General features: G+C 31.5%; 1 protein-coding gene across 2 annotated transcripts in view; it reads left to right on the top strand.

The window, feature by feature from the left end:
* Window positions 1–9,607: 9,607 nt before the first annotated feature.
* Sans (SAM_USH1G_HARP domain-containing protein Sans) overlaps window positions 9,608–27,046 on the top strand; it is a 35,582-nt gene continuing 18,143 nt past the window's right edge. Inside the window, exons 1-4 of one of the 2 annotated variants that reach the window (XM_075375624.1) lie at window positions 9,608–10,116; window positions 13,230–13,417; window positions 17,340–17,483; window positions 26,568–26,792. In XM_075375624.1, coding sequence (XP_075231739.1) covers window positions 13,395–13,417; window positions 17,340–17,483; window positions 26,568–26,792 — 392 coding nt within the window. In that variant the 5' untranslated portion in view covers window positions 9,608–10,116; window positions 13,230–13,394. Of the gene's footprint in view, window positions 10,117–13,160; window positions 13,418–17,339; window positions 17,484–26,567; window positions 26,793–27,046 lie in introns of both variants that reach the window. The other variant, XM_075375622.1, reaches the window with a different exon arrangement.

Here is a 27,046-nt window from a genome sequence, read left to right as displayed (position 1 = left end):
AAGAATACAACAAATTTTCAGAACATGTTTTACGGATGAAAAATTCACATAAACATAGATTTAGAAACGCTTTGTTAAAAAGTGTTGGCTGGCGAATGATTTACCCTGATCTCTGCATCTTGAGTAAAATTAAACCATCAAAGTAAAATGTATACGTAAGATACAAATGACCCCACTACAACCTATCTCTTTATTATTTCCTCTTACTCTAAATATTTACTGCTTAGTATTTCTAAGTATTTACTGAAATATAAAACAATTTTGGAAGTGACCCCTACATAAACACCTCAATAAACTGATTAAGGTCTGATAAAATTACCTAGATTTTTAACCACGTTTTTTCTTTATATTATAGATACTAATTTGCATCGGCTTATACACATTTTGAAAGGGGGGAAATATAAAACCATCGACAGTGTTTAGTTTATCCTAAATGAATTAACTATTTTAATAACAATTTAGCAAATTGTATTTCTTCTACTATAGTGAAGATGTCTATTTTTTGGGAAAATGTACAATTCTATTTAATTAGAGAATTATGTACTTATATGTATATCATTTTAAATGGCTTTGACATCAACGTTTCGTCTGTTAGCATTAGGACCTAATAATAGAAGTCAAAGAGAAACAAAAAATATACAATTACAAAAACAATTTATATTTTGAAAAAATTAAGAAATTAACATTAACGTTTTCATCGGAGTACTCAGTTCTCCAATGAAAATGTCTCAAATGACAAAATCCAAATTGAAGACAATTTATGTGCTATAGAGTGTACATTAAATGCATTAATAATTGTTTCAGTTCTAATAAGTTAGATGTAAATAAAAAAGGTATGTGTCAAAACAGTCAAAAAGTGGCCTGTTTTATATATTTCTTAAAGATTATGTGATAAAAGTGCATTTCCACACCACCCTGGAGGTAGCAACTATGGCGCGTTGAGGTTTTTTTTTATTTTTTTTTACGAGTGAAACCTCTTCCCCCATAGGCCTACATAAAACACTCAAATCTTTTTTTAGATATTTTTCTTAAATAATCAGTACCGTCAGTATTCCGTGATATTATCCATGATATTAAATTGATCATTAAAAATTTTTTTATTTTTTTTTTTTCATTTTTTTTTTTTTTTTTTAAATTTTTATTTTTAAAATAATTTTTTTTCAATAATTTTTTTTTATTTCTCTTCAAATCAATAATAACTTATCCAGTTTAGAATTTAATATATCCATTTTTAGTTTTAAATCTTTATAATTTTTCGCCTGGCTTTTAAATGTTCTACTATTTTTTTTAATTCAATCAAATCCAATTCAAAGATACCATATTTTTTTTTTTTTAGTTTTTATTGTGAACTTTGACTTGATCATTTGTTACTAAAAACCCAATAGACTGATAGCGTTCCAAGTTTTATACAATTACCTAATTCTCTTATTTTGTAACTTATGAAATCTAAGGTGTTTTTGAATTGTTATTCGATTAATCGTCTTAAAAAATATTATTCTTTACAGCAGCGCTTCTCTTGGGGTTCGCAGTGATATGAAAGGTAGATTTCAAAATTAGCCTACAACTTTACACATAAACAATAATGAAATCATTTTATGAAAAAAAAATTCATTTATTATAAACATTTCACTAACATTTATAAGTATACATGTAAAGAAAATAAAATAATGAAATGGTTGAGATGAGTTTCTAAAATACGAGGATCTATGTTAGAAACACACAAAAGCAAATTGTTTTCATGTGATAAAAGAGAAAATATTGTGATATATTGTGATAAATTCACATTTAAGTCATTTAAATGCGAAAATACATCAGCTAAGTAAGCCAACATCAACATATGCTCATTATTCTGTAAAAAAATTCAGAATGGCGTTTTTTATCCTGGAAAAATATAATTAATACATCTCGAAATTCCAAAAACCAGGTTAAAGCTTTCTCATCTGACCAGGCTCATCTGACCTCTGTATGGTAAAGAATAAATTTTTTTCACCCATTTCATAACATATTTCTATAATGGTCGACTTTTGATAAAATTAACCATTTTTACAGCTTTACAAAGAATTCTTTTGAGATTATCCTCAAATTTTTTATGGGAATAGCATGTCTGTTAAGAAAGCAATACCCCTTAGTATAAGATGATCTTTTATTTTTTTCAGAAATCTACTGTTCTTTCCTGTTATCACTTTTGCATACTACACTGCAATTTGTCCAATCTGTGTTATAATTTTTAGTAGTTTCATAAAAAAAAGCATCAAAAAGACACTGTCCTGTTGCATGACCAGGTATTGAGTTGCAAAACACCATACTTTTTTGATTTATCTGTCACTATCAAATTCGTATTTCATAAAACATAAGAATTGAAAAATGTTTGCCACATCTGTTGCTTCATAAATTTGAATACTAAAAAATTCACTTGAACTCACTTGCTGAATTATCTGATCGCGAACATCAGCAGCCATGTCATCGATTCGCCTTGATACTGTGTAGTTAGAAAGCGAATTTATTTCAATTATTTTTTTTGCTTCTTTCATGCCTATTAAAACACTAAACATATCAACTGCACCAAACAGTTTGAGGTTTTCTGCGAATTTATGGGGTTTGAACATCTCAGCTATTCTTAATGTTATGAGATAAGATACTTCAAGTGTACTTTTATCAGTATGGATTGACTTTCACATACAAGCTTGTTGATTTCTCAAAGTACATAATTTTCTTTCGAAAAATTCTGAGGGTTTTTGCTTTTATGATCCTGATATTTAGTTTCCAAGTGTCGAATTAATTTTGATGGCTTCATGATTGCATCTGAGAGGGCTTAAAAGCAAACAACACACTGTGGCTTTCCATCCAATGAGTTAAAACCACAATTTAAATAACTGCCATTGTAAAATCTTGTATTTTTACCAATTGATTCACCGGATGTAGATGGCTGACTTCGTTTTTTCACAAATTTATCTATTTTGCATAAGTATCTAATTGAAAAAAAATATAGTTACACTGTTTAACGGCACTCTAAAAAACTAAAACCTCAATTATTATTTCCAATAAAATTACGCTTTTAAAAACTTAAATAAAGGCACCAGATGCACCCTTTGCCTTCGAAAGTAAACTGACGTTCAGCAATGACTTACGCCTCTTTTATACTGCTGAGAGCACGACTTGTTCAAACGAATCATATGAATGTTCAAACACGACCGCTCTCACAGCGAATATTATGCAAGCAGACCATATTAAAACACTAAAAGCACACAGCTTGATGTGTAAGTAGCACGTACACATCAAGCTGTGAGTAAGGATTCCAATGCGAGATCATACATCTAAATTGGTGCAGCTATTGAGCTGCTACGGTGTAACAAACATAAATACATACATGCACTCTAAATGCATTATATTCCTTTTTGGTCAGTTATGTATAAAATAATACATATATTAATTTTATTAATCAATCCAGAATCGTGAAATTTAACGAGATCTACAAAAATCAAGAAGATCTAGAAACCAGCAGTAAGTAAGAGAAGGTTAAATTTCTTGGGACATTTGATCAGGATGAATCCAGACAGGGTTAACAAATAAATTTTTGACAAGCTCTGGTGCATGAAAAGTAAGTTGAATTACCTTAAACAAATGAAAGAGGACCTCTTGAGGATTGGCTTGAAAGAAGAGGACTGTTATGATAGAAATAATTTCCGAAGAATAATTTGTAATGCAAAGTTTCTTATCACAGGAAAAAGGAAAGCTGGAAGGAAATGGACAGATGAGGAATCAATGTATGAGTAATTTGAGCTTTACTATGAATTAATTAGAGCATAACTTAATAGTTGATAGGAATCATTTTCTTTCCTTTTTGTCAGTGTATATTGCAATGTACTCTCAGAGTATCTTAAAAGTATAATTTCTTCTTATTTATGCTAGTACTAGACTGATTTCTACAGACATACTGTCAATTGTGTATAACTAACAACAAGAATCATCCCGTAGACATAAGTAATTAATATAATTTAGTTCAGCAGTGTCATTTTTATTTTTGTTAGTATGACTGATTTATATAGAACTTATAATCAGTTAAGTTTTGAACATTTGGTTTTATAAATATTGCAGGCTTCATTTTGCAAAAGAAAGATTTTTGTTGTAAATGTATAATAAAAGTATATATGCAGTGAAATTCAGAAACTACAAATGTTTGTAACTCTTAATTACAGTTCTTATTAATACTGTTTGTTAATCAGTATTCTGATTTTCATTTATGAATCTGGGATTTGTTATTATTTTAATCTAAAATCCTCATATTTTCAGCAATTAATTAAATTTTTTAAATGTGCATTTACCTAATTAAATGCACTGAACAAGTCCAGTTGTGTAAAATTAAATTTTTATAGAATTAACAAAGTATGAATATTGATGCTTTCAGTCATTTTAGTAAAAAAACTTAATGAAAAAAAAAAAAGGAGTATGACATTCATCTCGAACTTTTTTCATACTTACAGAAAATCATAATTCCAAAGAAATTTCATGCTGTTGAATTTCTGTTGTTCACATATTTTTCCAAAATATTCCTAAATAAATGTTGATGTTATAATCTTTGTGAGTTACTTCTTGTTACAGTTACTACATATTTAATCATTAAACCATTATTAATTTAACCATTATCTGTGTGCCATTAAATGGCTTACATCGATATTATAGAATAATTTATTAGTGTGACAGATACTTTTTACAACAAAGTATATCTTACTTTCACTACCATTTAGCATTTACATTTAATTATATTATATGTTCACTTTTAGTCAATTTGTGTCTGGCTCATAGATATTTCCCATATACCAATTGACAGTACATAAATTAGTATTCTAATTATTAGGATATTATTATTAACTTTTTATTGTGCCTTCTTGATGAATCAAACCAGATTGAATTCACAACAACCTCAACCTCATTGTCTTCTACTGAAAATGTGACACTATACTACAGAAACTTTTATGTATTTATATCCACAGAAAGATAGCTTTTGAATCATTTTTAAGAACGCAATATACTTCCATAAAAGAAAAAATCCCGTCAATGATATCTTGGAGCTCTAATATCTGCTGCAACAATATTTTTTTGATTGAGTGCATTGACGAATTATTCAAATAAGAAAACACAAGTTTAATTTTGGCTAATCTTTGGTTGAGAAGTGATTTTAGATTTGCTTCTTAAATAATCAGAAATATGCAAAGAAAAACTTCTTAATATAAAGTTAATATAGGGGCAATTTGCTATATTATTAATTTTCACCATATAGGCAAGCAATAATTGATTTTGTTCAGAAGTGAATAATGTCTGTTGACATAACAGAATAATGTTGAATGCTCTCATTTAATACAATACAACTTGTTATAATCTGCAAAATATGAAAATCTTCATCACTTAATCAAATATACAAGTATTAGTGCTAAAAAATAAGGAATATCTGTTTAGTATTATGTAGTATAAATGAATAGTTATATATATATATATTCTATATTCCATATTCTATATAATTAAAATAGAAATAAAAAAAGGTTGTTTATTAACTATGCAAATTGGTAACGTTCAATCTAAACAGATTTTTAAACCTATCTCAAGAAATAAATCATTATGCATTATCTAATTTTTTTTTTTTATGGCACTTGTATGTGAAGTGGTATGCACCTGCTTGGTATCCACCTCAGATTTTTTCATAATTATAACACATTAATTCTATTTTTAATAACACATTTCACCTCATTTTTTGCACACTGGTTGGTTTGTTTTACAATAATATTCACAATGAAACTGTAATGTCACAACTATTTATGTATGCATTCATATATATTGATATTTATCTATACCAAAATATAATCACTATCTTGATGAGTAAGCAAAAGACTGATTCAAAAATGACTGGAAATGTTTGCACAATTGGAGGTTCCATAAAGTTTGCTGCAGAAGTAAACTTTTACTTAAAGTTAGGGACAGTTGCATCATAATGCAAGTGTCCCTTCTCGTAACACGATATTGCGATGGGTAAACAACCTTCGAACAAGTGGTTCAATATTGAAGAAAAAACCACCGGGTTCCCGACGAACTGCTAGCACTCCGGAGAACATCGAACGAGTAAGGGAAGCCATTGACAGAAGCCCACGCCGCTCTATTCAGATGCATTCAGCAGCGCTTCAAATGAGCACAAGTACGGTAAGACGAATTCTGCATACAGACCTGCAATTCCATCCTTACAAGATAGCCGTCGTGCAGCAGTTAAACGAGCAAGATTTCACGCAGCGATTACAATTTTGTCGACAAATGCTTACCATTTTTGAAGAAAATGAAAATTTGTTATTGTTAATGAGTGACGAAGCCCATTTTCATATGAATGGCTTAGTCAACAAACAGAATTGCCGGTATCGGGCAGAAAGAAACCCACATCAGCTTCACGAGAGACCACTTCATAGCCCAAAGGTGACTGTCTGGTGTGCAATAGGAAAGGTCGGTGCTTATTGGACCATATTTTTTTGAAGAAAATGACGCTGCCGTAACTATAACAGCTGATCGTTACATTGCGATGTTGAATACGTTTTTCATCCCTGAGTTACGAAACCGGGGAATCGATTTTCAAAATGTGTTATTCCAGCAGAATGGAGCTACAGCGCACATAGCGAGGGCAACGATGGCTGTTCTCCGTAACTTGTTTCCGGGACGGATCGTTTCCAGATTCGGCGACATTTCTTGGCCCCCCCCATCGGCCACTTATTTTAAAATAATCATTTTTTATGATTATTTTAAAAACATCCGGTTGCCGTGAATGACCCTGTTCTTAAAAGAAAAGAGGAAAAGTTCTTCCATCTAGAAGAGTATAGCTGAATAGAGTGAAGTGAAGAAGTATTAAAATAAGTGAAGTTAGCATTGAATTTGAAAGGGTGATATGAGTAAATGTGATTTAAAAAAAAAAAAATTAATAAAAATGTTATGATCTAATTTTTTTTATTTTTCATATTATCCAGATTAACTGAAAGTACAGATATTTCTCATAATAAATTCTCAAATTTGGAGAAATCCTAAAAGTTTCTGATTGTCATATTTTACTACTTGATCTGATTTTCTCTAGTATTATCTTATTAACAAAATAAAGTTATGGTAAAAATTAGATAAAAGTAAAATTATGACCGTTTTTAAAATCGTTCCACTTACTGTAGTAATACAATTCAAATAATTACAACAAAGTTAAATTTCTAAATGATGAGTATGAACAATTCTGAATCTACCACAGGCAGTTACATCAACATACTAGTTTCAGGTTTCAATATTACTTTATTTACACTGTCCTTGTTCGACTGTATCCATTCAACAATTAACCTCTTTCAAACAAACTTTGCAGTTCACAAAGTGTTGAATTGAATCTAAATTTTTATCTATATAAAATAAGATATTGTATGTAGAAATATCTAGTTGTCATTGTAATTTTAAATTTAAAAAATTTGCTATAAAATCAGTCATTTGAACACTTTTTTCTTAAATTTATAGCAGCAATTTAAATTTTTCATAACTGCATTAAGGTAAGATTGTTTGTTCTCAATAGAAATTAGAATTTCACAGCTATATTTGAGCCCAGTGTTAAAATGTTGATCAGAGCAGAATCACAAAATACACATTCAAAAAATAAACACAATGAAATAATGGTAACATAAATTCATGAAGACTAAATATAAATAATAACTATAAAATAACCCACTATTCAGGTGGCGTCAAGAAAATATGATTTGAGCACATATTTATGTATGCATTGAATGAAATGCAGAAAATTGAGGGTTTTTATTTTTTTTAATTAGTTATTTAAAAATTTATCGACTGAGTAATTATTTCTTAAAAGAAAAATTTTATATTAAAATTGTGGAAAGATCTTTTAAATGGTTTCTTTCTAGTAAGTTGATGTGCTGCATTGAGGCAATGCATCATATCAGCAATGCCATCTGTTTTGTCATTTAGATAAAAACTTGTCTAGTTTGATGAAGGTATATATTGTTATATTTTAAAAGTAACTGACTACTCTTTTTAGCAAAGATTGCATTTATAAATATATACAAGTTCAGAGTTAACAATTAGAAACAGCTCCAGCATTTGCCAGAAAGGATCAAGAAAAACTTTAATCAGATAAGGATTACTAAGTACAATGCTAAAAAATAAAAATAGGAGAAATTATAGTGCATTTAATGTTAATTTTAAATAGTAATGCAACTACTGTAAAGTTAATATGTAAAACTGGTACAAAAACACAATAGATCCTTTTTTGGTAAAGGTGAAACATTTTAGTCCATTTTTATTTTAACCCACCGGTTTGGTCTAGTGGTTAACGCGTCTTCCCAAATCAGCTGATTTGGAAGTCGAGGGTTACAGCGTTCAAGTCCTAGTAAAGCCAGTTATTTTTACACGGACTTGAATACTAGATCGTGGATACCAGTGTTCTTTGGTGGTTGGGTTTCAATTAACCACACATCTCAGGAATGGTCGAACTGAGAATGTACAAGACTACACTTCATTTACACTCATAGATATCATCCTCATTCATCCTCTGAAGAATTATCTAAACGGTAGTTACTGGAGGCTAAACAGGAAAAAGAAAGAAAGAAAAGTCCATTTTTATTTACTGAAAAACTTATTTTCTTTTTTTGTACTGACAATCCAAAATACTGACAAGTCGTATGAGTTTACCAAAACTAGTTCTAATTTTTTGAAGTATAATCCTGGATTATACTTTTTGGTCCAGGATTATTACATTTTGGTAAGGCATATATGGAGTCATAATAATTACATAAAGCTTAAAATTTTGTTATGCTACTTCAAAGCAAAACAATACTCAGTGGTCATCAACAAACTACTATTACTAGTACTACTAAAGGAAAATACTTGAATTAAATGCATTAATAAGGAAGTAAATGACTACTATTGCAAGATTAGCAGTGGCACATCACTTGAGATACACATGGATACTTGTTTATCCATATCTCAAATAGTGTCAATCCATCCCAAATAAATGTTTTTTTTTTTTAATTCTATAATCCTTCTAAATTTAATATTCCACTTGTATAAAAGAAAAGTGGTAAGAACGACGAATAGAGTAATTGTAAATAGTAGGATATTTTGAGGAAGTTCATTCATAAAAATATTAATAAGGGTAAGAGAACAAAAATACTTCTTTATACAACTCAATGTTTTACTTCTCGATGTGAAAATCTTTTTATGGCTGTCGTATCAAATGACGAAATTTCAGTCTGTTTTTGTTCGATTAACTACGACTTTCAGCTGATTATGGCTGTAATCAGCACCACTGATACCGTTACTAATTCTTGTATTTGTAAAAATTGTGAAACCAGGTAATAATAGTTTTTTATTTCACTAATATGAAAGTTAACAAAAAGGAAAGGAACTAAAACTAGGAAAACATCGTTTAGAAGCAGGTGTACAGAAAGGAAGTGTTACGGTGAATAGTTACGGTTGTTTAACATCGAGGGCGGGGTGAGAGAGGCCTAAAGGGACACGCTGATGCGTTAAACCTCGACGAGTTGTGCACAGAGATCGCCACCAGACGTGGACTGTTATCGCATTAGTAGTTGGACAATGGATAGATAGGTAACACTATGCGGGCGAGTTATTCCGTGACTACACCAGTGTTCCTTGCTTGTGGCTGTCGCACGGCTAATAACGGTAGCAACTGGCAACATCGAGCGTCATTGTGATATACTAGTAATTAACATTTTAGGATTCACGCTAGTTTTTAAAGAGTGCAATTTTTTAATTATTTTTAATAAACGTTACTTTTTGAAACGTGCAAAAAAGTGGGTTTGAATAACTTTTTTAAAGTTTGTTTTTACAAGTATAAAAAAATTGCTTTTTACTAAAGACAGCGGTGGATTAACAAAAAGGAAGATAGTACACGAACATAAGGTCAACGAACATCAGTATAAACCGGTTTTTGTGTACATTAAATCGGTCTTGAGCTACTATCATATCACTTAATTTGTTTATCATAAAGTTAAAACTAAATTAAAACGTTTGTGATAAAAGTTGAAAATTTACTTTTAATCAGTTATTAGTAGAAAGCCGTACATACAAGTAAACATTACTACGGTAATTTATTTTTAGATAAATTTTTTTATCCTTATAACCTAATGGTTTAGTTTGGTACTTGTGTAAATATATGACGGCTTTAACAAAAATGAGATATATATTTATATAATCAAAATAGGCTTGTCTTATTTTACTGATTATTGCCTATTGAAAACTTTAAGTTCATGTCAAACGTAAATTTCATATAATAGGTTATATAATTTCACAAAAAATAGCATTTACCTACAAAAAAGTAAACTTAATTTTAAAAGCATGTTGAACTAATGCAATTTTTGCTTTACAGATAAGTTTTTTTATATTTGATTTCTTTAAACAGTATAAAAAAAATTATTACTGATCGGCATGAAAAATTAATTTTTAACAAATTTAAAAAATTACTTTCTAAATAAACAAAAGTAGTCCTCCAAAATTTTTCATAGCTGTTTATAGTACCAATATTAGATGTGCAGGCTCTATTAATGACACCTGTTATGAATTTTCAAGGAAAAGTATATAGTCTGATAATTTATTTGATGTGTTGTGTATGTTCGTGTCAAATTTATTATTTGGTAGTTATAATATTGTTTAATTTAATTTTTTTAAATTTATATCCTGTTATGTTTCTGAGATACTTGTTTTTGTTTGGTGCTGGCCTACTGATTTTGTGTCTTGTAAGTTAACATGTCCTTTCTAGTATTCAGTCCAGCCATTTCAGTTTAGCTTGTTTTATAAAACTTGTTTTTCAATGTTCTTTTTATCATTGTGGGTATATTAATTATATAAATTAATTAATGAATTTGTATAAATTTGATTACACATTCTTTCATGAAAATTTTGGTAGATTATTTTAACAATTTTTTTCCATTTCTAAGGGTATTTTTGATTTTTTACATTTTTATGTACGATTTTGTAGCAAGTTCTACATTTAGTTACCATTTGATTAGCTGTGTATTAACTTGTTGCAACTCATTTGGAAGAGTTGCATGTTGCTATTATGTCAGTTGTGTTTAAGTTCATTAGTTGTGGTCGGTTTTTTTTTTTTTTTTTTAGTGTGCTTGTCTACTCTGGATCTGGTGAGAGATCAGGAAACTAATTTGTTGGTTCACATTTTGAGTTGAATTGAAAGCAGAATGGCATTTTTTGGCATTCTGCAAAAAGTTTATAATGATGTGTGATTTACTTACCAAATTTGACTAAACCAATACATTAATTAACAGTAATCAAATAAACAAAAAGTAGTTTGTATACATCATGATTTCTTAACCGCCCCAAGTTGAAAGCCAATATTAGTATTAGCAGCAACATAACTGATATTGGAACCATGCAATCGCATCATAATATATTCTGAAAATACAATTACAATTAATACATACATGGTTAGAAAGTGTGTACCCTATTTTTTTTTTTTTTTATGTAAAGGAAACTAACTATTCACTACCCATAACATCTCATAAAATCATAATTTTGGTTTTAAGAATCTTTACTCATTTTTTAATTTGTTCATTTTTTCAAAGTAGTAATTAAAAATAACTTTTAAAATTGCAACTAATGAACATGTATATGAAATTGACTAAAAGAAAACTACTATTGGTTTTGGGTTTTTTTTTGTAAAGAAATTTTTTTTCCTTATTACTTAAATTTAGGCCAAGGTCTATTATGTCAGTCGGATTTAATTTTTCTGTGACATTGAAGTTTATTTTTGTGAAAATAGAGGATATGACCTTTGTAAACTGTAAAGATTGAACGAATAATTAATAATCTCTTCTTTGCATTATTCATTGAATTTTTTCAAGATTTCCTTATTCTTTGAAAGATATAAATTAAAATCAATTTGACCAGTTACATTAATTTGTTATTGGAGTACTTGACAAAGGTGTTTAATTATACATTAAATAACTTTATTTTATTTTACCTGTATTCTACAGTAGATTTTATATATCTCTTGTATGCAGTGGTTTATTGAGATTTATCACTGTTGCACTTTTTCTCTAAGGTTTTTGGTATGTTGGTTATATACTATTTCTAGTGCAAGGGGTATTTGTAAATTTTCCATTATAAATAAAAATAGTCTGCCAAAACTGTTTGTAGCATAATACTTGTAATTATGCTTGGCCTACTACTGCTTTGTGAGCTGGTAAAATGTCATGTTGGGAAAGGATTTTTTCTTTTATCAAATGTGGTTATTTTTGCTTGATTTCATTGTTCAGTCAGTCTGTAAATAATGCCTCATATTATGCATTCTGCTTCTCAGGTTCATTAATACATTGTTATTCTCAGGTAAAAAGTTATTTTAAAAAAAAAATCATTTTTTATAAATAATGGTTTGCAGTTAGGAAGTAATTTTCTACATTATTTATTCTTTTTAAACGATGCTTAGACATAACTACAAGATCGCATTTTTGATAGATTGTCAGTAAAAACAGCATACATATTACTGATACCTTTCTTTGTGGAAAGTGTTCTTACAGTAGATTTACATGAATAGTTTAGATGATTGGATTGTCACAAACATCTCACAACTTTATTTGACAATCACCTAAAAAATATGCCATATTTTTAATGTTTTCTAATGTTATCTTTTATTTGGATATTCAGAGGATGGTTCATTTTTTGTCAACCATGTGACCTCTTGTTTGAATTCACTAAGTCCAAAATAAAGGGTTGATTTTGATGGTTCAGAGTTATCTAAAGAGATTATTGAATATTGTAATGATATCATGAACTATTAATCTTTTTAAAGAGAAATACTTATGTAGTGATTAAATATTTAATTCATATATGGTAATCAAGTTATATATCATCCATGATGGCTTACTTAAAAGCTTAAGAAAGAAGTGACTTTTTTTAGTAACTAGCATTTTCAAGTCAAAGTTGTTTCTCTCTATTGTCAGTGACAAACAAGTCAATGGGTATCATTTAATTTTGACAGAAATTGTGTAAAGTTGGTTCTTGGCAACTATCATGTAAGGTCATTTTTTTTTTACTCCAGAAAATTATTTAATCTGATTTTACATTAAAATAATCTGAGAATTGTTATATTTTATTAGATTCTTTTGTGTGTTCAGGCTACCTGTTATGAATTATTTCATGTAATAAAATCAACTATCATTTATCACAAAATATCATATTTATAGAAAATGTGAAATTATCATAATGGAAGTCAGCCAAGAAAACAATGAAGTGATTATTTTGAAAGACAAATGAAAAACATAATGAACATTTTATAGTATTTTGTTTACTTCCAATATGAAGTATGTTATAATGAACTGACAATTTGTTGTGTATAGGATGATAATATAATGTCTACGACAAGGTTTCACAAGTAAGTAAGTTTTTATTAGAAAAAATGTATTAAATGTAATAGTGAAGTAGTTACTCAAGTATAATTAGATTGTATTAGATTGTAAAAAAATTAAATGTTGTATTCTCCCTTTGTGAATACAAGCATTGTATGTAATTGGTTGTTTTTTTGACAACCAAATTGGTTGTTTTTTTGGTGTTACATCATTTTTGTACTCATTGCTTTTTGTTCCATTCTATTTTTAGGCTGTAACACATGTAAAGCACCTGAGTTACAGGAGCCAGCAATCAGAATTGCTTTAAGTAATCATATTCACTTCACAGCCAGTCTGTGCAAAGCGTATATACTGAAAACAATGGTAAGCCATTTCATTCCTTACTTTCTTTATGAAATACTTGAAATACATTCTTCAGAATGAACATACCATTTTCAGGATTGAACCATTTTATTTGTCAGATTGCTATAACCTGACAATTAATTATGAAACAACCATTCATTGGATTCAAATACCCATAAAGTACCATGTACAAAATCATATTCATTTCTGATGAAAACTGATAAACTCTTAATTTAGCTCAGAACGGGCATTTCAATCCAACTGAAAAACTTTTTTTAAAAAATGCCACTTGGATAGCAGGTTTATCAAACTGAAGATGGGATTTTATATAAACAGCATTGACCTAAGTTTCATAAAAGCTGAACATTTAGTTACTGCAGTAACTGTCTGACTACTATGAGCTCACCTGTGACTCTTTTCAAAATAAAATTATCTAATGAAAATTAATATAAAATATTATTAATATTTAAATAAAATATATGTTTATTTAAATAAATAAATATTAAAATGTATTAATATTTATCATTTTAAAGGTTAGAAAAATAATATAACTCAGTTTTTCTCTGTTATAAATATGTACATATGTTATTTGCAAGCCCATTTTAATCAGAATTTCACTCAGAACCATTACAATTTCCATTCATTACAATGTGAAGTCAGGCTTTGCATAGGTACAATACTACTTCTGTTTTTGGCAATTGCAAGATTACATTAAGTGATTTTGCAAGATGATCCTAAACTGAAGCAGTTCGTTATTTCAGATTGAGTTACTTTTGTCCATGTAAAACTGCAAAACATGCGACTGATGTGGTAATACAGTATCAAAATACGACCACTAAATGGGTTCAGTTCATAACAAATAATGTGTTCTGATGTAAGAAACATGTAATGATCAATAAAAAAAGGCTACAAAACATTTTGATTTCACAAGTAAGTTGTGGTTTTACAAACCACTGTGAAAAAAAATATGCTTGTTTATAGCATTTTGGATCTTGTTGTGACCACCGTGACAGGATATTCTGTGCAATAAGTATAAATATCCAGGCATATATAGATTTTAGGTCATATAAATGTGAAGCTTGCATCCATAGCTTTATTCAAGATTGATAAGCCCAGTGAAATATTTGAGACCAATGAGGCAAAAATCAGCAGAAAAAAGTATAATTGGGAATGAATAATTTTGAGAGGATGGATGTTTGGATAAATTGAATACGAAACAGTTTTTTTTTTAATGCTGGTACCAAATCAAGGCATAGAGGTATTACTTAACATTATTACACTACAGTGATCAGTGATTGTTGATATTTATTTATAATTACATTAATATGAAAGGTTTTTCTTTCATCTGGCAATCAAATTACAATTATAACTTTGTTCAACTGGAGACATGGCTCAAATGCAGGCTATTAAGAGGTTATGGCATGAAATCCAATAAAATGATCTCAATTTTGTAATCATAAAATACCATTCTACTTTTTGGGACACCTCACTGAATTTATGTTAAAAATGAGATATACCAATCGCAATGCTCATATACATAATATCTTCACTTCTCAACTGTACAATTCTGAAACTGATACCTCAAACCAGGTAGTGGAAAGAGATAATAGATAATTAGTCAGATAATATATTTTATCTGACTAATAGTAAATACATTAGTGTCTTTTTAACCTTCATAATTGCTATAATGAAAAAAAATATATTTCTTCATAATATATTTCAATTTGAAAAGAATGATTGATGAATACATAATAATAAACAATTACGCTGATTACTTTACACTTTTTTCTAAATTTTTTTATATTCATGATGCACTAATTAAGGTGTAAGAGGCACCAGCCAAGAGTTAGTTTCTTGAAAAAATATTCCTCGTTATTCACCCAATCTCTGTGATTAACAAAATGAAGATTTCACTTATAGGCTGAAGATTGCCTTATTTTTTTGGGGATTGACATGCTATTATACAATAGTACGTTTGAATTTATAAGAAGTGAATAGGAAACTATTTCATTTCTTACCTTTCTACCAGGTAGGAGATGTTTGTTCTTTTTAACCATGGTGTTGCAACTTTTTATACATCATGTATATTATGGTAGGTTAGCTACATAAACTGCATTTATTGGATTTTGTTCTTTGGGTTCAATTAATAACATTTCGTTGGAAATTTCCAGTAAAACTGCACAGGATGAAAAAATTGTAGTTATTTATTGACTGTTGTCAGTATAAAATTAAAATAACAAGAGCAAGTGAATAGCAACTTCCGTTATTAAGTAACTTATATAATAGCAAACTGCTCAAAATAATTGAAATTTACTATATGTATTGCACAAAAACATGAACTAATATTTAAAACGTATGTATTTCTATTATTCATGAAGATAGTGGAAAAAATATAAAATGGCAGCCTGCTCATATCTGCAACTCTATGATATCAAGATTTATTTTTTATCTATTAGGTAACTGATTGACACTGTATGAAAAAGGGTTTTCATGGTAATTGACATATGAAAGTTATTTATAAGTTTTATTGCTTTTCTCTGAATTTATGTTTTCATTATTATTATTTTTTATTTTAATAATATATTGGTACTGTGTTAAAATATTATTAATTTAACTTATCCCATAGTTAAAATTCAGTGTTTGTTCTATAAACAAGTTGTGTATATCTACACTGATGTATGTATGTGTACGTATAAAACTAGATATAGTTTTTAATAAATTGCGTTACTATTACCAAATCTGCAGCCTTTAGAATTCATAAATTCTAAACCTTAATTATCTATTAATTGTAGAATTATCAGTCTATCTCACTTGAGAATAAAATTTTACTAGAAGGAAAACAATGCATTAATAATGGTAATTATTTATACATAAATTAAATGAACATAAAAGTATGCCAATAGGTCACAATGTGTTTGTGAATTAATGCAATAAATTATTCCCACTAATTAAAAGCTGACATGACTAATTAAAGAAAACAAAAAGAAATGTGAAAAAACTAACTGGTTGAACTATAAATAAATTGGCTATTCATAGTATGTAAACGGGTAAATTTTTTTTTAAATCCTTTTTCTACCTTGTGATAATTTATGAGTATAATTCATAATGTTTTATGATTATTCAAAAATTATTTACAAATATTTGATTTAAAATGTTATTGATTGTTAATAAAAATTAACAATTCTACATTTTAATTAAATAAAAAGTATTTTAAAAATTGAAAATTATTTTTTTCAAATCTTTAATAATGCAGTAGTGAAAAATTTAAGATAACAGAAATATATTATTTATTTATTCCTTTGATTATTAGTGTAGGGTTTTTTAACTTCCCAAAAAATGTATTCATTTATTATTCTTAAGAAATAAGAATTTTCAGTAACATGTAACTATCCATTATAAAATTTAATTCTTACTCTCCTAGAAGTGGTTTAAGATGTTTTTGTTCATTACTTTCCCAACAATTATGTCACCACATGATTAATGCAATAACCTTTTGCAGCTTAATTCATCGTTCATAAAAATTCAAAATAATATTTTCTGCTTAATGACATTTAAGCTGATTTTTTGCCCTGTTTGTGAACAAACAATTTTTTTTCCATTTTGTAGGGCTGCCCAGGATGGGATGCTTGAAATTTTAAAAGAAGCCACCAAAAGGGACTGCAATGCAAAGGATGAAGATGGAATGACACCGACATTATGGGCTGCATTTGAAGGCAATTTGGATGCGCTAAGACTGTTAGTTGGTAGAGGGTAATTATTAATTTTCTCTTGCTACAAACTAAGTCAGAAAGATTATATTACTGTTTCTTATATAATGGATTATATCCATTACTCTGTAATTTTATAATAACTTAGAAATGTTAGGATTTATGAACAAATAGCTTGCACATTTTTAGTTTTTAGTGATATAAGAGTGTAAAGTTGAATAAAAATCATCCTATAAGTTTTTTTTTAGCTACTTTAGATGTATTGAAATTTTTATTTTAAAAGTTTAATTACTGTAAAAAATTGTTAAAATGCAATCTTTTTTTTATATCGGTTACTAGATTTTTTATGTTTGTTTATTCTACTTCTTACTTTTTCTGAAATAGTATTGGTATAATGTAAAAGAATAAATAGAATGTTAAAAGTACAACTTTTTGCTTTAGTGAACTGTTCCAGAATATAAATATCCCATTTGATTTCTCTGACGTTTATCCTTTTAAATTTTACCTTTTTAGCAAAACTGTTTTGTAGTAGTTTCCATAACTCAGGTTTTTAATAAGCTTCAGAAACTAATTTCGTTGTTGGTGTACCACATTTTTTTTCCAGTGAGATCTTCAACTAGTACAAGTTTTGATAATTTATTGAATTGACTATAACTTAATTTTTGTACATTCATATTAAGTAACCTTTCTAATTTACTACCCAATGAAAATTATTATAACCAGTATTCTATTTTTATACTTCTTAAATAAAATGCATCTAAAAAATTCATATTAAATTCTCTTCAAAGTTATGCAGTTTATTAGTTATTAAAAAATAAAGTTACTTAAAAAGATATGTTAAAAATAAATTTTAAATATTTTCTATATAGAGTAAGTGTTTTAAGTATATAAGTGTTCTATAGTATTCAACATATTTTATTAATCTGAGAAAATACAGTTTATGAATATTTTATAAGTTTTTTTATATAAAAAAAAAAATGTATAACTTATGATCCTTCCAGTATGATTAACAACTGCCATTTTCTCAGAGGCTGCCCCTTCCGGCACTTAGCCCCCTGTTATCCTGTACAACTTTTTCCTGTTTATGGAATCACATAAACTACTTTTTTTCTTTTTTTTTAATCTTATTTTAATTTTTTTTAATCCAGATCCACTGTTACATATTGCTGCAGAGGATGAGATGAATGATTTGTAGCGTGTGTGAAAATTCCATGCCTGATGAAAGGCCGAGACACTACCACTTGCGCCACAGAGGCCAGCCACATAAGCTACCTCTTTTCTTTTTCCTGTTTAGCCTCTGGGACTGTTCAGATAAAACTTCAGAGGATGATGTGTATGAGTGTAAATGAAGTGTAGTCTTGTACAGTCTCAGTTCAACCATTCCTGAGATGTGTGGTTAATTGAAACCCAACCACCAAAGAACACCAGTATCAACGATCTAGTATTCAAATCCGTGTAAAAAATAACTGACTTTACTAGGACTGGAACGCTGGAACTCTCGACTTCCAAATCAGCTGATTTGGGAAGACGTGTTTACCACTAGACCAGCCCGGTTGGTCACATAAGCTACTTGGCTTAGATCAACTTCACCCATTGTCATATTGGTACTATCTGTTTGTTAATGGGATAGCATCGACTTTCAATTTGGAAATGGAATTAACCAATGAGATGATGAATATAAATGTTCAAAGTAATTTTGTATCCTAACCGGGGATGACATAAAAAGTCATACTTGTAGCTAAGGTACCAGGGGGGGTTAACCTTACTTAGGTCATCTACACCTGTAATCAGTAAAATTTCCCAGTAGCCATTAATGACATGTATAATTGGCTAAAAACAAATTTCCAAAATATTGTAGCTTCAGAAGTAAAGTAATGTTGCGTTACTGTAACTTATGAACAGCTGCACAGATTTTCATTAAATATATCATCTTGGTCATATAAATGATACTTTATATAAGTTTATTAATTCTTTAATGGTTATTAATTTTTGGCTCTATCCTGTAATCGGTTCATCACTGACCAGAAAACAAATTTTATTAAACCAACTATAAATAATTATTGATTTCTTAATTTTTATAGGCTAAATATTATGAATATATCCCTGTTTTTATTATTCCCAAGTACTGAATTAGTAGATTTTGATCAGTTTCATGAATTTGCTGGCATCGATGTTAAGCATAACATCATTATTAAGTACATCATCATTATTGAGTACAATAATATATATATATTTTCAAATATTTTTTTCTTTCACTATATTGATTCATTGTCATGACATGGCATGGGAAGGGAAAGAGAGTTTAATGTAAATAACAAAGCAAACTAAGCGGATGTGTAATTTTTTATTTTAACTGCGACGATGAAATAATCACTTTGAAAGCACTACAGCTGGTTGGTCTTACTTTATTTTTTTTTTTTTGTCTTTAGTCATTTGACTGGTTTGATGCAGCTCTCCAAGATTCCCTATCTAGTGCTAGTCGTTTCATTTCAGTATACCCTCTACATCCTACATCACTAACAATTTGTTTTACATATTCCAAACGTGGCCTGCCTACACAATTTTTCCCTTCTATCTGTCCTTCCAATATTAAAACGACTATTCCAGGATGCCTTAGTATGTGGCCTATAAGTCTGTCTCTTCTTTTAACTATATTTTTCCAAATGCTTCTTTCTTCATCTATTTGCCGCAATACCTCTTCATTTGTCACTTTATCCACCCATCTGATTTTTAACATTCTCCTATAGCACCACATTTCAAAAGCTTCTAATCTTTTCTTCTCAGATACTCCGATCGTCCAAGTTTCACTTCCATATAAAGCGACACTCAAACATACACATTCAAAAATCTTTTCCTGACATTTAAATTAATTTTTGATGTAAACAAATTATATTTCTTACTGAAGGCTCGTTTAGCTTGTGCTATTCGGCATTTTATATCGCTCCTGCTTCATCCATCTTTAGTAATTCTACTTCTCAAATAACAAAATTCTTCTACCTCCATAATCTTGTCTCCTCCTATTTTCACATTAGTGGTCCATCTTTCTTATTTCTACTACATTTCATTACTTTTGTTTTGTTCTTGTTTATTTTCATGCGATAGTTCTTGCGTAGGACTTCATCTATGCCGTTCATTGTTTCTTCTAAATCCTTTTTACTCTCGGCTAAAATTGCTATATCATCAGCAAATAGTAGCATCTTTATCTTTTCACCTTGTACTGTTACTCCGAATCTAAATTGTTCTTTAACATCATTAACTGCTAGTTCCATGTAAAGATTAAAAAGTAACGGAGATAGGGAACATCCTTGTCGGACTCCCTTTCTTATTACGGCTTCTTTCTTATGTTCTTCAATTGTTGCTGTTGCTGTTTGGTTCCTGTACATGTTAGCAATTGTTCTTCTATCTCTGTATTTGAACCCTAATTTTTTTAAAATGCTGAACATTTTATTCCAGTCTACGTTATCGAATGCCTTTTCTAGGTCTATAAACGCCAAGTATGTTGGTTTGTTTTTCTTTAATCTTCCTTCTACTATTAATCTGAGGCCTAAAATTGCTTCCCTTGTCCCTATACTTTTCCTGAAACCTAATTGGTCTTCTCCTAACACTTCTTCCACTCTCCTCTCAATTCTTCTGTATAGAATTCTAGTTAAGATTTTTGATGCATGACTAGTTAAACTAATTGTTCTGTATTCTTCACATTTATCTGCCCCTGCTTTCTTTGGTATCATGACTATAACACTTTTTTTGAAGTCTGATGGAAATTCCACTTTTTCATAAATATTACACACCAGTTTGTATAATCTATCAATCGCTTCCTCACCTGCACTGCGCAGTAATTCTACAGGTATTCCGTCTATTCCAGGAGCCTTTCTGCCATTTAAATCTTTTAATGCTCTCTTAAATTCAGATCTCAGTATTGTTTCTCCCATTTCATCCTCCTCAACTTCCTCTTCTTCCTCTATAACACCATTTTCTAATTAATTTCCTCCATATAACTCTTCAATATATTCCGCCCATCTATCGACTTTACCTTTCGTATTATATATTGGTGTACCATCTTATTAGATGGTTCATTATTAGATTTTAATTTTTGTACCCCTAAATTTTCATTACTTACTTTTAATGTACTGTATTTGGTGATTTTGATTTTAAAATTTTATAACTATCATATATATATATATGATAGTTATATATATATACACCATGACTCGATTATGGCTTAAATTGCAATGAGCCTGTAATAATACAAATTATTTGACTTACACATATTTTATCCATTTAAAATTGTAGGGAAATTAGATCTTAGAGATGAATTTATAATTCAAATTCTATAAAATATATTAATTCTAATACATCATTAATGGTTACCATGTAGTCCTAATGTGCATAGATTTAATTTCCATCCAGTCGGAATCACTGTAATAGCCAACTGTGCTAATTATGAAACAAGTTGAACTGTAGATTGAGACTTATTCATTAATGATTTGCAATCAATCTATAATTATATACATTTTAATTTGTGAATTTAAGTGATAGTAAATATACGTACAAGTAAAAACAATTTAGGTAAATGTGGGATTTATTGCATAATTTTAAAATTAATAAACAATTAACTTTCTTGCAAATATAAAATAACAATATTTTTTAATGGGAACAAAATAAAAATTTATTATTTTTTATTACAAAATTAATCGGGGACAATGAAATCTAATTCAATGTTAACTTAGAACAAAGGCTTTTTGATTGTTTTTGACCATTCCTGAGATGTGTGGTTAATTGAAACCCGACCACCAAAGAACACCGGTAGCCACGATCTGGTATTCAAATCCGTGTAAAAATAACTGGCTTTACTAGGACTTCAACGCTGTAACTCTCGACTTCCAAATCAGCTGATTTGGGAAGACACGTTAACCACTAGAAGTGTCGGACTCCTGCTGGTGTCTAATCCAACCGCCATCAACAGACTACCGACTAAAACCACCCCCTTTGGAGGAGTAACCCTACTCATCCCGGAATCACCCCGAGGCATTACTTCAAGATGTGTAGGCCCCCTTACGAACTACGACTTATGAACACGTAGATATATCGCGACTTCAATAGCAGTCTGTGACCCAACATATTTCTATTACCGTCAACCTTATTGGTAATTATGAATAAAACCTTGCCTCCTCCTTGGTTTTTTTTTCACTACTGCCCTGATAAACGTGGCCACGACAGCCCAGGACGTCTCACTTATTAACATTATCTCTCCGATAATGTCCGGGGAGATGGGACCCACTTCTTGGACTACCTGTATTCTCAGAAGCTCCCATCTAGGGCACGCAAAAAATGTGTGCTCGGCAGAATTGACTGCTGCCCTGCAATACACGCACTCATGGGTATCTCTCCTCCCCCTCTCAAGCAGATAGGAGTTAAAACAACCGTGTCCACTAAAGAACTGGGCGAGATAGAAGTCCAACTCCCACAACCCTCTATCCACCCAGTTTTGGACGCTAGGCAGCAGTCTTCTTGTCCATCGCCCTTTTTGGGAATCCTTCCATTTACTCTGCCAGCAAACCAACAGATCTCGCCTAGTCTCGTTACGGTTCTTGCCCCCTTCCACTCCTTGGCTAGCAGGTCGAGAGGAGAAAGCCTGGCAAGGACCATAGCTGCCTCAAATGAAACGGTACGGTAGGCCGAGACCACACGTATCGCCTTCGTATCCGCTCCAGGATATTCCGCCCTGTGGCAATGCACAGCCCCCCCCCCCACACCGCAACGCCATACAGCATTATAGAATCTACCACCGATGCCAGCAGACGTCTCTTCGACTGACGTGGCTCTCCGATATTGCCATAATGCGACACAATGCCGAAGCTGTTCTTTCAGCCTTGCCAGCGGTTTCCCTGATATGTACCTGGTACGTCAGTCTCTTGTCTAGCCAGACGCCCAGATACTTTACCGCCGGAGCCGGCACCACGACAGTGCCCCTAACCGAGAATGTCACATCAGCAAGTCTTCTATTCCCGGCAAAGACAATGGCTTGCATCTTATTGACAGCCACTTACAATCCGCTGGCGTCGAACCAGTCCATGATTCTGTCGATTGCGTCGGCGGCTTTGGCCATCAGTTCCGCTTCCGTACGAGCAACCACCAGTAGACCTAGGTCATCGGCGTACGCTATGGTTTGTGACCCCTTAGGGCTGGAGGCAGCTCCAGCCTGAGAACCGGGTCGTAGGCCAAGTTCCATAAAGAAGGCCCAAGAACAAAACCTTGCGGCATGCCCGCGGTCATCACTCTTGTTACCACGTTACCGTTCGAATCATAGACTATCTCCCTCTCACTGAGATAGTCGTGAAGAATTCTCCTCAAATAATCACTGACTCTCCTCATCTCCAAGGCTTCTGTTATAAGGTCCCACGGCAATGTGTTAAACGCGTTTCTGATATAGAATAATATGAGACCCGCGATCTTCCTAGTTCTACGGGTGCCGCTCAATGCCTCCTTGATGATACCAACTACCTCGGAGACCGCATCAATAGTCGACTTGCCCTGACGGAAGCCGTACTGACTATCCGCAAGGCCGCCGCTGCCCACGATCTCCTCTTCAAGCCTCGAGAGTAGTAATCGTTCAAAAGGTTTTCCTCCTGTGTTAAGCAGACAAATCGGACGGTACGCCGCAGGCTCCTTGACTGACCTACCCGGCTTCTTAATTAAAACCAGCCTCGCTCTCTTCCATTCCACTGGGAATCGCTCGGAGAACAAAAGGCCGGTCATAGGTCCGCGACCAGCCGAGGGGCTATGTCCACAAGTACCTTTTATCAGCTCAGCTGGTACCTCATCAGGCCCCGGGCTCTTACCGCTACTGAGCCTGCCCGCCGCAGAGACTACCTCATCCACAGTGAAACGCCTGATGTCATCCGCGACTAACTCTGCTCTGATCACAGTCTCACTGACCGAGAACAGCTCCTCCCCCACTTTCCTCAGGAGCTCGGCCGGCAGAATGGGAAGAGACCTACCAAACTTACTAGTCACAATACGGTAGGCGTCTCCCCAAGGGTCCTTGTCCAACTGCAGACACAAGTCCTTCCACTTCTGCTTCTTGGACTTCAGGATCGCGTCTCTGAAGGCTTTCTTTGCACTACAAAGAACATCCAGGGCCTCCTCTCTGCCTCCCCCTCCGTTCGATCCTCCCTAATGTACCTCCTCCTAGCCCGGATGTAATCAGCTCTTCTAGCTGCCACTTCTGGGTTCCACCAATAGACCCTCCTTCGCCTGGTGTTTCCAGCTACGGGTTTCACCTCCTCCCTCGCCTTGCTTAGGAGACTACACGAATCCTCAAAGGAAAGGATCTCTGTATCCGCAACCTCCCTCTTCAGAACTTCCTTTATCCGCTTCAGCTCCAGTGAAGTGGGCCTCTACCTCGTTAACCTAACTTCCTGCACAGAGTCGGGCAACAGTACCTGGAAAAAGATAAATCTGTGATCGCTCACAGACTCCTCTTCCAGTACCTCCCATCCGTCGACAAACCTGAAGAGATCCGCTGATGCAAACGTAACATCGAGGATGCTGCCATAATCCCCTCTAACAAAGGTAGCAGCATTCCCTCGGTTAAGGCACAACAAGCCGCAGAGATCCATGGCCTCGAACCCCGGATATCCATAGCACGACAGCCCCAGACCACGCTCTTTGCATTAAAGTCTCCAGCGACGATAACCTTCTTCCGCACTCTGGAAATAGAGTCCGTCAGCTCATCAAGGAAAACCTCAAACTGATTCAGTGGCACGTTAGGAGATATGTAGCAACTGTAAACTGTAAACAATGAATTCCTCCAGTTCCCATACACAAAACCCCCGCCCACACCACTGTTAACGACACGGACTCAGGACAATGAATATTCAAAATGTCCACCTTGAATGTTGATGTTGGAAACTTGTGTCTTTACGTTCAGTGCAACTTTCATTAGAGTTCCTGCGATGATGTTAGATGCTTCCTTTAATATTTTTCTTTCAATCCACCTATAGTATATGGATTGTTCTTGAAAACAATATCTTTCCCCCATAAAAAACATTTTGTGGTATCATTGTGGTGATATATCTAAGAACCATGGAGCTCACAGACTGTGGGAAGTCATCAAAAATTTCATGTTACTGTGTAACCATCAGATGTGACATGTAGTACCATCTTTCTGTAACCAGTAATTATGCTTTTCAATTTCAAGAAAGGCTAAAAAATTTGTAATAATTTCTTAATAATATCTACAGTTAATATTTCTATTAAACAAAAATGGGTCACATCACTCTTTGTATTGGAAAATCAAACACCAAACATTTAAGAATGGCCTTTCATGCTTAATGTGAGGATTCTCAGAACACCATACTTTATTGTTTTGGCTGTTAATGTAATCAGAAAGGTTAAACCATGTTTATTCTGAATAAAAAAAAAAAAAACATTTATACCTGCTTGAATGAAATATTTGAACCACCTACAGTATTGAAATAATTTATTAAAGTGAAGTACTCCCTCTATTTAACTACTTGCCACTTCAACTGTAAACTTATTGTACATCCACTACCTGGACAGACATTCTCTTTTCTATTCCTTTTGAACCAACTTTCAATTTTTATTTCTCAGATTCATTTAAATTTTATACCCATTTAGTAATTAGTGCACATAATTTCAGCTGTCTGGTAATAGTAAATAATCTGTCTTTTTTAATAAATAAGAAATAATAATCAGTTGAGTTTAATAAAAAATCTGTGGTATATTAAATTGAATAAAAATTCCCTAATAAAGGAAGCTCTGTTAATTATAATTCTCATATTTTAGGGAACAGTATGTCAGATGGTGATTTTGTCGTTTAGGTTAGGTTTTTAATATTGTATTTAATTCTGGTTTTATTTCAACTCTTATCATATGGCATAGGAATACATATAATAGGAATACATATGTAATGGCATACATTACATATGTTTAATTTTGAAGTACAACACTTATTTGTGCTTCCAGAAAAAAAATGTTAAATTCTCCTAGTTATTTTTACAAAATCGATTAGGTAATAATAATAGTATACATCTATCTTAACTTAGTTTTTTGGAACTTTTGTGTTTAGTACATTATATTTATTTATTTTCTATTTTTAATTTAGAGGTGATCCTGAAAAGCTTAACTATCATTTTGGTCAAACTGCTTTGCATATAGCAGCAGCAAAAGGACACATGAATTGTGTATCATTTCTTGTCGGATTTGGTGCTAACATGTGGGCACTAGACCACGATCTTCATACACCAATGCAAGTTGCAGCTATGCAAAATCGCCGAGAAATATTAGAGTATCTTGATAAAGCTGCAGCCAAACAAGAGGCTAGTAACAAGTAAGTAATTTATTCACATAAATTAAATTTTTCTTTATTTTTTTGTAATATGTTGTTTTCTTAAAACATTTTTCCAGTTATTGTTGAAAGTGTGTGTGTGTGTATGTGTGTGTGTGTGTGTGTAATTACTGCTATCAGCTTACGTGCAGGGTAAGTGTAATGGTATCTGTAAACATATAGTCTGGAACAAACTCGGGTAATAAAATATATAAGAAGTCAAAATTCAAAATATTGTGCCAGCGTGAAAAAACTAT

Source organism: Lycorma delicatula, chromosome 9, assembly GCF_047948215.1.
Source record: "Lycorma delicatula isolate Av1 chromosome 9, ASM4794821v1, whole genome shotgun sequence".
Classification (NCBI taxonomy): domain Eukaryota; kingdom Metazoa; phylum Arthropoda; class Insecta; order Hemiptera; family Fulgoridae; genus Lycorma; species Lycorma delicatula.
This window is presented reverse-complemented; position numbering and strand designations above follow the sequence as displayed.